This window comes from Sinocyclocheilus rhinocerous, unplaced genomic scaffold (genome assembly GCF_001515625.1).
Source record: "Sinocyclocheilus rhinocerous isolate Xijiao unplaced genomic scaffold, SAMN03320098_v1.1 scaffold812, whole genome shotgun sequence".
In the NCBI taxonomy this organism is placed as follows: domain Eukaryota; kingdom Metazoa; phylum Chordata; class Actinopteri; order Cypriniformes; family Cyprinidae; genus Sinocyclocheilus; species Sinocyclocheilus rhinocerous.
Genome location: NW_015639023.1, coordinates 193,177 through 205,325, shown reverse-complemented (window position 1 = coordinate 205,325; position 12,149 = coordinate 193,177). Strand labels below are relative to the sequence as shown.

The 12,149-nt window shown below is 37.7% G+C and overlaps 1 protein-coding gene across 1 annotated transcript in view; it reads left to right on the top strand.

The window, feature by feature from the left end:
* LOC107750978 (poly(rC)-binding protein 4-like) overlaps positions 1–12,149 on the top strand; it is a 35,988-nt gene that overhangs the window by 12,896 nt on the left and 10,943 nt on the right. The window contains exons 4-7 of the mRNA XM_016566549.1: positions 4,394–4,525; positions 5,954–6,082; positions 7,334–7,408; positions 9,600–9,671. Coding sequence (XP_016422035.1) covers positions 4,394–4,525; positions 5,954–6,082; positions 7,334–7,408; positions 9,600–9,671 — 408 coding nt within the window. The remainder of the gene's footprint in view (positions 1–4,393; positions 4,526–5,953; positions 6,083–7,333; positions 7,409–9,599; positions 9,672–12,149) is intronic.

The following is a 12,149-nucleotide window of genomic DNA, read 5'->3' as shown; positions in this document are numbered from 1 at the left end:
GCAACTGGCTCTTAAAGGGAATGGGAGATGAGACTCTGATTGGTTTATTGCACGTTATGCCCAAAACACACCCATTACTCATTAAGAGAATAGGGACAACCCTTTTAGACCATGCGCCGGGCGCGCCGACCGTTTTTCTCGTCGTTAAACTAGCAAAAGTGGATTTGGACACACCCTAAGTGCACCTGCGCCGTGCACTTTAGACCATGCGCTTTGATTGTTAAAATAGGGCATAATAACAGAGAAAAAAAATGAACATAAAAATTTCAATGATACCAATAAATAATTACTTAATGCTATTCAAAACCTTTTTAAATTTATCGCATCGTCCACAGTCTGCAAATAACTGACTTGTGCAGAAACTGAATGGTTTCCGGACGATTTGCAGAGATAAAGCTGTCAGGCTGAACGCATGAACACCCTTTAACTCTGCATGTTTGAATTTCAGCAATTTTGAGACATGGTTTGTAAGAACAGCTGGATGAAAGAGTCGTGGGTAGTTTTCATATATCGTCAATCGGTCCCATAGCAGTGGGGTGCCTATCTGTTGTAGGATAACCTCAGAAATATAATTTGAGCCCCTACACGATACAGTCCCTTGCTGATGCCAGTGAACGATTGCTGAAAAGAGACATACAGCTCTCTGAAAAAAGTGCCAGACTTCCCAAATCGCGATGGGACTTTTGAAGCTGATGTGTGTCATGTATTTCAAAAACTTTCTCGCCTGACAGCAACGTTAACTCAACCAATGGCATGAGTCTGAGGTCGGGATCTAAAAATCACTCTAAAAATTGAAGGTAAATGCATAAGCCGCCAAATGTAAACCTGAAAATACCCAGTCATTTATAGAAACATACATACGTATGCGTCCCACATCCGTATTTTTATTAATGGCATCAGTAGAGTTATATAACTGCTAGTCAATGAGGTGTGTATGTCTGCCTGCAGCATGTCAGCTCTACACCCACCAAGTAATAATGAATCTTCTCACTCCTGCTAAATCCATTATGTGTTTGATATCCTTTCATAGCAGGCAGGGTGCCATTCATTAAACATCTGTTAGGACTCTCCCTGTCCTCCGCACAAGCCCGTTTCCGTACCCATAACGGAAGAGTCACCATAGAAACCCCTGAGGTGGTGGCGGGGTTCGTTTATGCCGAGCATATGATGAGCATTACTGGTTGAATTTTACAAGGAGCTCTATTGAGGTCTGGCCCAGCTTTGATCCAGAAGGTTTTTGCCCGCTCTTTCAGTCAGTTGAGAACATGGAGGACATCTAAAAACCATGTTTCAGAGTTTCGGATGATATATGACAGAATAGACAAAGAATTTCGGAGCTTAGGGAGAAGACTGTGAAAGTCTAGACTCGAAAAGAACAGAGTTGGGGGTTTTTTTCGCTAAAAATTCACAGGGCATGCCATGGGACACTAAGACACTAGGTCTTATTCACTAATAATTCCACATGGTTTTATGTGCAAACATTTTGGCAAACAATGTAAAAATGAATATTAATATTGCATAAATTCACATAATTTTTTTATTTCCATGTAATGCAGGCATTCCCAAAATGTTTGTCAGCCAAACCTCTTTCCCCTAATATATTTACTTGAAGTACCCCAGAGATTTTAAAATAAATATTTTAATAATTAAATATCACATTTGCTTGTTCACGGTTCTCTGATGTTGGTTAATGTTCACAATGTTCACACAAACAGAATATTTCATTTTTTAGTAAGTGCGTTTTTTTTTTATTAATGTTATTTTAAAATTATTTACTTAAATTTTTTTGTGATGTAATTAATTATCAGCTTTTCATTAAACCCATGAACCCCCTGCAGTTCCCAAACTCAGTTGGGGATACCTTGACGTAATATAATGTTTAATGCACTTCATGTTGTTAATAACAACAAATGAATATATTTTCTTACTCTTTGTATTTCATTTCAATATGGTATAAGATTATCCCATTTAAATCAATGTGACAAACAAATATAAAAGTAATCAAAAAGTTGTCCGATTATATTACCTAAAATGTGTAATGTAATGGATTACGTTACTAACAAACAATTTTTTCATGTAATTTGGAATCAGTAACAGAACCCTATTTAAATATTAAGCAATCATGTTAAAATAATAAATATAAAACTAAATGCATTCACATTAGAAATCTGCCATGCTAGATTTATTATTATTACAACATAATTAAATATATGGTACACTTCACAAGTAATTACAAATAAATTACATGTAACACATTGAATCAAACATTAAATTTAAGCAGAAAAGTATTTTCTTGTAAAACTTCAACCAATAATCTTATGTATTCTAATATATTATTTACATTAGAATATTTAATCTACTGTATTATTTACAACTTCAAAAAATCAGTGTATAATAATAATAATAATTTATCATCATAATTTTAATGCTTGAGATCCATATCCACATAAAATAGACAAAACAAGGGTAATTTATTTGTACCTTTTTGTATTATTTATAGAATGTTATATTGTTGCTGTTGATTCGTGGTACTAGAACAACAGAAGGCACTTGAATGGCACTAAACATTTCTTGCTTTGCTTCAGAAATTGTTTTTGACTTCACCCACATGCTGTCAACCCTAAGTTGTTGTTGCATATGCTTTAGATTGCAGCTTTAAAACAGCTCTTTAGTTGCATCAGATCAAGAGCCTTTACAAATTGTCATAAATTCTGAGCCAGGACCCCCTTACTCAACAGCTAATATGCAAATAAGACAGAGTCAATCTGCTGAGAGTAATATCTAAATTGATATTTTATTATCCAGGAGGGTTGTTAAATGAGACAAGAGGGATGAGGGGTAAAGGCTTTGTGTGACGTCCTACATCAGGACTGAATCAGGGGAGTGGACATCCTTTAGTGACTGTTATTAAGAATGGGGCATATTAATATCACTCCTAATTCTACTGAGAAATACTACAGAGGGCCACAAAGAGGCACTGGGAACAGAAAGAAATAGAGAATATAATTTCAGTCAGCCATATTCCTTTCCACAGCATCGGCAAGAAAAGATGCACAGGTTTCTTTTTTTCCACCTCCCCTTCGTTCTCTGGAGGTTTCGGGGCGAGACGTTGAAAGAACACAACAAACAGCGTCTCCAAACCCCTAGTGCTGATGGAAACACTAAACAGAGAAGAAAAAGACTCACTAGCTCTACTTTCCGAGGCGCCACTTGAGGCGTATTCATTCGACTCACGTAGGTGAGGTCTGGGTTGATGGGCAGAGAGACAGCGCACGCTATTAACATTTCAAACCCGGCAAGATTCCTGCTCCCCCCTAATTGATTGCAGCAGTGGTGGGCCACGATTCGGGCTGATATTTATTACCTGGTTTAATTAAAGAGAAAGCCTCGGAAACTGCACTGGGTGAATAATGGACGCTAAAGCTGATTTCTTGTAGTGGCCGGAATATGACAGTGGAACGCTAGTTGTCCTCCTCTACTCGAAGGCATAGCTCTACTTTAAGCAATAACCATAAGAAATTTCTGAAAAGCCAAGATGTGCTATTTTATTGGGGTTCTGTTTTCGCACCTTGCGAATGCATGTCACATCTTGATAGAGACCAGTGCGAATGACAGGTGGGTAAATATCGTTTAATTTGGTCATAAAAATCAATGGGTGTCTTCGACAGCGGTGCAACTGTGTTCAGTCAGCTATAACCTTTTGATAGCGAGGCACATCGATCTGCAAAGTCTGAATAGGGAAATTGATTACAGTGGCTTTGGTAAAGAACATTTCATCAGATTGCAATCAAAAGCCACGAAGGGTCATTGGTGCACAATGGCATCTTCAAACCTTGGAACAAAGAAAGTACATTAACAATCCTTGTGAATTATGAGGACATCCTTCAAAGGGGAATCACCAGATTAATTCACGGCATGCCTCAAATCTTGTTGAGCAATGCTGTTCTTTGTTTACAACCAAGCCTCTGATCTCTTACCTGAATCAGGTAACAAATAACTAGTGCTTTTATTTATTTTTTTTTACTTTTGCTTGTTTACAGCAAAATATGGGAACCGTTGGCAGCACCCATTTCGTGTTTGGGAAGACCAGTGTTGTTGATTCCCTCTAGAAAATCCAGGTTAAGCTGGTAGAAGTAGTCTTGGTAGCATGAGGATATCATAGGGTCAATTCCCTCCGGGGGTAACCTGGGGTTCATTCACTTGCTCAAGGGTACAATAGTGATGGATCAGTGCTTGAAGGTTCAATTCTAAAACTTTCTACTTACCAGACCAGATCTTTAAGCATGGTTCCAAACCACTCAGAATCAAAATCCTTATTCTTTTGAAAGATACCATAAAAGCCACAGCACAACTTTCAGTTAACACGACATTGATTCTATGTTTGGCCCTCAAGGACTTGGCTGCTCTTGTGGCGAATGGCACAGTCACCAGTAAGCCTCCAGTCACGCTGCGGCTGGTCATCCCGGCCAGCCAGTGCGGTTCCCTCATAGGCAAGGGCGGCTCCAAAATCAAAGAGATCAGAGAGGTGAGTGCTTTTCCATATCCCTATCTTTCTTTCCTCCTCCCCAGGACGTCCATGTTAGGACTGCTTGCTCCCTTGCATATTTCATGGGTTTGGATGCCAGTAAAAGCCCATTTATTTTACATTTATGGTCTCTGGGCTGTCAAGATGGTATGAGGTAATGGTGAATGGTCTGTCATGCTAAATTTGGTGTGTTCCGTAATGCAGTTGCAAGGGGTGTGGGGAAGGTTGTTGGAGTTGGGGGAATATCAAGTGCGTTAAGCTAATCAAAGCAAGAAAGCAAGTTCTGAAACGGGGTATGTTTGGTGGGTTGTTGGAGGCTTTCAAGTTAGCAGCACCAAGTAAACACAGTGCATCTCAATGTATTAGTCCTACCTTCTTGCTTCATGGGGTTTGGTTAAGGAACTCTTGGATTCAAGGGTGTTTCCACCATGGTTTTGATTATAAATGTATGTGTATTTGGTGGTTTTAACCTAGCAATACTTAAAGGGGGAATTGCTAGAAGTTATCCAAGTTATCTAAATCAGTTTGGACATATTTTCATAGAGAAAAATCTAATTGCAGTAAAGTTAAAGGAATAGTTCACCCAAAAATGACATTCTGTCATTAATCACTCATCCTCATGTCATTCCAAAGCTGTAAGACATGCGTTCATCTTTGGAACACAAATTAAGATATTTTTGATGAAATTAAAAATAGACACCAACGCAACTACCACGTTAAAGGCCTAGAAAGGTAGTAAGCACATTGTTATAATAGTCCATGTGACATCAGTGGTTCAACTGTAATTTTACGAAGCTACGAGAATACTTTTTTGTGCACAAAGAAAACAAAAATAATGACTTTATTCAACGATATCTTTTCTTCCGTGCATTCACGAGAGTACCATGTGGTGCCATTATTAAGTCATTATTTTTTGTTTTCTTTGCACACAAAAAAGTATTCTCATAGCTTTATAAAATTAAGGTTCAACCAATGATGTCACATGGACTATTTTAAAGATGTCCTTACCACCATTCTGGGCCTTGTCTATGTAGGGTCAGAAAGCTCTCTGATTTCATCAAAAATATCTTAATTTGTGTTCCAAAGTTGCACGAAGGTCTTATGGGTTTGGAACGACATGAGGGTGAGTAATTAATGACAGAATTTTCATCTTTTGGGTGAACTATTCCTTTAAGGTTTGGGTTGGTCCTCATTTTCCGTTACCTAGGTGAGGGGTGTCCAATCCTGCTTTTGTAGGATCAAGTTCTTACTGAACTCCAACCCTAAATAAAGACATCTCAACCTAAACATGCTATTTAAGGTCTCACCTGTCAGACAGGTGTGTGGGAGCTAAACTCTGCATGAAGCTTGCTCTCCAGGAACAGGATTGGACAGATCTGACCTAGGCAAAACAGTGTACTAATGATCTGTTCTTCCTTGGTTTGGCAGAAAACAGGGGCTCAGGTGCAGGTGGCAGGAGATCTTCTGCCTAACTCCACAGAGAGAGGTGTGACAATATCTGGCAGTCAGGATGCCATCATCCAGTGTGTCAGGCTCATCTGCACTGTAATACTAGAGGTAATTTGCCTCTGAGCAAATCCATTTGGCTTCATTAACACAAGATATTTTAATGCATGCATTGGCCTTGGAAAACTGTTGTGGATTACTATAGTGTGATATTCCTAATCTGCAAGACTTCAAAGGCTTCTGTGCTTCAAAGACCGCATACTGGTTTTCAGTTTCAGCTTTAGTGGCGTTGATAAATGGATATGATAAATTTCTGGAGCCTAAACAGATATTTTTATTGCTTTTTGCATGTCAAATACTTTTTTCCAAAGATACTTGATCTAACTAACTGCATGTTAAAAATCATTACAGTAATAAGTGAATGTGGTCTCAGCTCTCACACAGCGTGAAATACATTTGCTCTCAAATGGGTTTCTTTGCACATAAATGGTTGAGAAAAAGAGTTTATACGTTTTATTCAGTGGGATTGTGCTGAATGCGTACTGCTCGTTCTGTTTAATTTTTAATGGACTGGATGAAGAGCAGATTGTTGACGGCTACACTGCCCATTTTAGGAATCCTCAGCTGTCTGCCTGCTCCAGGATGCAAATTATACAAAGTCACCCAATGAATATTTAAAACCATTCTTTTTGTTTGGTTGAGAGCAATTGTGGGGGATGCGCTTCACTGGGTTTTCATCACTTTGGCCTTATTCTGACCTCTTAATCGAATTACATATGAGCAGGTCATAACTACTTATAGTTCAATACAAAAGTTATCGGCGTACTTATGTTTTATTTTATAAAAGATGTCCTTCAGGCCAAGATGACACCTTGTCTTGGACTAAAAGGCCAAGAGTGATTTCAGAGTCATTTTGTAAATGAATTGTATTCCTTTTTAAAGTTGTAGGTGTAAAATGTAGGTTTGAACAACGGACTTATGATGCTACTCAAAGAAATCACGCTCGGGGCACATTTTCAGCATTGCAAGTTTTCCATCTGAGGATATCACGAGCGAGCATTAATAGCATTCTGAAATAATTTGGCCAAATGACTTCCTGTGAGAGGATAATGGTATGCTTTTAAGTGATCCGATGAAGAGCCAATCGATAAATGTTGCATTTGTGCACCGTGTCAGCATTTCCAGTCATTAAGATAATATGACCAATTGACTTTGCAAATGCCTTAGGTAAGAGAAACCGTGATTTGTTCTAGATGTTTTAGCGCTATTGTCGAATGAGCCGAGAATGATAGTCAAAGTTTAATATTGAGGGTGAATCTGTAAAGTTCTGAGTTAAAATTAATAATTGTTGTATGTTTGCAGTCTCCTCCAAAGGGTGCTACAATTCCGTACCGCCCCAATCCTGCTCCAGGCACGGTGCTCATTGCTGGAAATCAGGTAAAAATACACACCAAATTGGCAAAACACATGGTTCTTTCATCCACAATACTAAGCGTCCTACTTTTCTTATAAAATCCATAACACTTAAAGGTGCACTACAAATGAACAAAAATCAATTATTGAGAAAGTACAAAAAAAAAAAAAAAAAAAAAAAATCTGTTTCTGAATTTGTCTCCTTGTCTTACACCCATTCTGTTCTTCTAGTAATACTAACCAATAATTTGAGGTCTCCAATGAGGTTTCGCAGGAAATGTCAATTTTTCACGTCCATAGACATTTGTAGGATTGTTTATTTTATAAATATATAAATATAAAAAAAGATATTATGTATGGATTTTTTTTGTGTTATGAATTTTACTTTTTTAGATAGGGCGTACCAGTGTAAGTTTTCAACTTTAACTGCGTAAAGAACCAAATATTCCATAGTGCACCTTTAATAAGTGTTAAAGGAATAGTTCAATCAAAAAAGTAACTTTTTTTCAATAATGTACTCACCATAGTTTTACAAATGTATTACCTTTTCCTTCTGGGAAAATTTTGCATATTCTGGCCACTCTTTTTAAAATAATGAAAGTGAGTTGTCAAGCAACAAAATGACAACACAATCACAAAAGTAGTCCACAAATAGTCAATTATATTCCAAGTCAAATAATAATGACAGAATTTCATTTTTGGGCGAACTATTCCTTCAAGGCCTTGTTCACACTGCACACAAATCTGATTTGTTTTTCAAATCCAGTCTTCAGGACTGGCTGTCCAAAGTGACATTTTGCAAGGAATGACATTGGAATCCATTTGTTCAGACAGTATAGTCAATGTCTGGTACAGCTACATCGATTGTGAGATTCATGACGTAGGTGTCATCATGATGCCAAGAGAGTTGTTTCTTTTACAGCTGAAATTAGCAAGTTGTCATTGTGGATGTCTATTATGGCTTCTCACCATGGTGCTAAATTTATCAGGTTTACATTATTTAATTGTATGAATGCATGCATTTTAAAGTATGAATGCATTTATATCAGTTTTTTCAGATCCAATTAACATCACCAAAAACACAAACCCCACCTGTAAATATGCTGTGTGCACTGAACATACTTAATATTCAGTTGACTTAATATTGTCGAGCTTCATAAAGCGCCACACAGCTGACAGCATGCTGCCTCCATTTCCTTTAATAAAAAGTGTCTGTCCATCAATGAAAGGTATTGGTTGGGACAGTCTGTGTTTATGAAATATTTCTAAGCTTGTTTGTTGTGTGTTCTCATTAATGACATGGACTGAAGTTATGTAAACAAAGTATTGCAAACATGAATAAATACATCTAAATACATACAAATCTGTCATGCAACTAATATCATATTGCGAGAAATTCTTACAGACTCAATAGACCTTATTCAGTGTGAATGGCATGTTTAATTTGGCACAAATGAAAATGGGATTCAGGAATGGAAGTATATTCAAAACCTGAAACACAAGCTGAACAAATTTGTGTGTAAAAAGCGTTCACGAGTCTCAGTTTTGTCGGAAGATATATTTTGAGTGCTTCGACTAAATTTGTTTGTAAAACAAAAAAAAACTTAAGTTGTCGGATTTAATGGCCTTTGAACAAACTGTGCTTCCATTCTTCACAGCCTTGTTTTCATCCCCATCAAATGAAGTATGCCGTCTATCCAGACTAAGGTCTATTGTTTCACTCTTTAATCTATTGTTTGCACCGTTACTCACTTCACATCACAACACGTCTCCAGAAGAGAGTAGAAGAAGCCGTTATGTTTATTCATGTTGACACAGCTATTCATTATCAACACTCCTATGCATGAATAACAGTAGCATTAAGATCAATCGGGCTCATGAATATTCCTCACCATTAAAAGTGTTGTGAAGTCATTTGCCAATGGTGTAATTAATCGGACTGGCAGAAACTTTGACGTGTGCACTTATGATGCATCGTCTGTTTGATATATTTACCTGTCTGTCATGATGAGTAAGATTAATGTCTAATAATGAAATTAATGTTCATTGCTTCATCTTTTTTTTAAACGCTTTTCTGTCTGAATTCAAATCACGCCTAATGGTAATGATTGCAAAATTGACGCTAATGTACATGTGAAATATGCATATTCGTAAGACTAATGACATGCAAATGAAGCCTTGGTTTGTGTGTCTGTCCCCTATTTGCCTTTTTAAGGTTTTCGAAACGTCAGAGTTTGCGTCTCACCCGCTTTTCTCAGTGGCTCAGGGAGGGCTGGATCTGCAACAAGTGAGTATCATTTATCCATGAAGGATAAAATAGGGAGCTCTGCTTCCCACTCTTTCTTTATTTGCCTCTTTCGCCCCTGCATGGAGATGGGAATTCTGTTCCCCTCTATCATTCCTCCTGCCGCATGTTGCAGCCAGTGTCCTCCACACTTGAGCAAGGGAGCGAGACTATGCAGCAATTACTGTTTTTAGACATGAGATTGTTTTTCCACTTGACATTCAGTTCAAGCATGGCTTTACCATCGATCCGCTGTAATTGTATTGATTTTTGTTGAGAACTGAGTTTTGACTTGATTTTGTACATTTGTGTAAACTTTGCAGGTATGAAATATACGGTGTCCCCCAAGGCCGTAGCTTTGGCCCTTTTATATTTACAACATTTTAAAAGATTTAGCAATAAAGACATTTTTACCCCAAAACACTTACTTCTCTGTTTTCATTTAGCTCACATACACAATTATGAGCTAAAAAAATAAATAAATAATGCAACATATTATAAAATGTATGCATCCATATATTTTGTGAGGAACTGAGCAAAATTTAAGTTGATTTTTCATTTTACTTGCTAAGTTTGCAAACAACTTTGAAGTGTATAATTTACAGGGCGGAAAAAAAATATCACTGTTCTTTAACAGTATGAGGTGCTTATCACTGATGTTTCTGTGAGAAACATTTATTCTGGATGTTTTAGTTACAGGATACTCTGCTGCTGTGGGAAGTTCATTTGAGGATACTATGATGGTGTGAATGACTGATAATCTCTCGACTTAATGTTCATGTCTTCTGGGCAGACTGCTATCAGTGTGTATGTGCAAGTTTTACTAGTCAGCAGTTAAACACAGTGGTGAAAGAATGTTTATCATGGCCTGGAGACACAATATTAAGGTTAAGACTGTTAAGTGTGTATAAAAGGAGTATTTCCTAAAAAATAACATTTACCAACCTTTATGTGATTGCAAATCTGTGAAATTTTTGTTTTTCTGTGAAACTCAGAAGAGATGTTTAGCAGAATGTCTAAGCTGATTTTATTTACATAAGCGCACATTTGCACTCAAACGGTGGTTCATTTATGAGACGTGAGAACCAGTGGCATTTGTTGTCACTGTTTGCTGGCATGACACGTATGATATTCCAGGTCTGATAAAGAGCTATGGCGGAGGGCAAACATTTTCAGTAAAACAACTAAAATTATGGTCTGTTCCTCATACAAAACTGTTTTATGACTTTAGACGTTTTATGGACTACATTTATGTCCTTTTTTGAGATTGACATTCCCTGGTCACTGCCTGCTTTCGTTGTATGGAAAACAACTGCATGAATATTACTGAAATCATCCTGTGTTTTGAGAGTGCATTAATGATGACAATTTTCTTTTTTGGGTGAACTGTTCCTTTAAGTGTCAGCCACCTCTGACTAATGCTGATGAGAAGGCTAAAAAGGGGAACCATGTGACCTTCCGATGCACACACTCTACCTCGAGAGCTGTAAGGACGAGGTGTCAAGCCCGAGCACTGACATTCTCTTAAACGAGCAGAGATAAATGCTGTCTGCCAGGAGACAGGGGACTGACATCACCACGGCTCTCGCTAATGAAGGCACCACATATATGTGTGTGTGTGTGTGTGCATAAGGATTACGCTGCGTTAAGTGGCTCAGCCAGGCGATTAATGCTTTTCTACATTATCGTACATTAGCGTTTTGAGCTCAGAGAACAGGAAGGAAAGAAATATGGAAATTACTGAAATGATGAAAGCACCATCTCCTTTTTGCTAACTTAAGTCCTTACCCGGTAGCTTTTGAAACCAAGTAATAGTTCAACCAAATTAAATTCCAGTTTATTTCCTCACTCTCATTTTGCTCCTAACCTTTTTGAGGACTATCAGGCTCCAGAAATAAATTGCCATTAAAGAGGTCCATATGACTTACGCGCGATATTCCAAGTCTTCTGAATCATACATCACCAGAGAACTCATTTTGATTTAAACATTACAAGATCAATATAGATCCAAATGTGAACATGCATTTAGAAAACAGATATAGTGAATTTTCATTTCATTAATCTACTCCTCGGCTCTCAAATCTCATTTACATTCAAATGACACGTCCAGGGGCCTCATTTATAAAATGTGCATACGCACAGATTTGATCTTCGAGTGTGCGTACGCTAAAATCCACGGCAACGTTCATATTTATAAAAACGGTCTTTGACGTGGAAAAGTACTTACCGCCACGTCAGTGTCTGAGCAGGCGTACGCACTTTTCCTTGTGGCAAAGTTGGAGTACTGCAGCTATTTGAACATCTAAGCTGCAATAATAATAAAAGCGGTGTACGTGCCAGCACCGAATTAGATGCAGAGTAAGAGATTAATTGTGCAGTGTAGTCAGATTTTTTATTAACGGGAGTTTTTGCGAGATTAAACTGACCTTTTTAGTAGCCTAATGTTGAGAGTTCTTTACTCGCTTTCTGTAGTTTATTCCA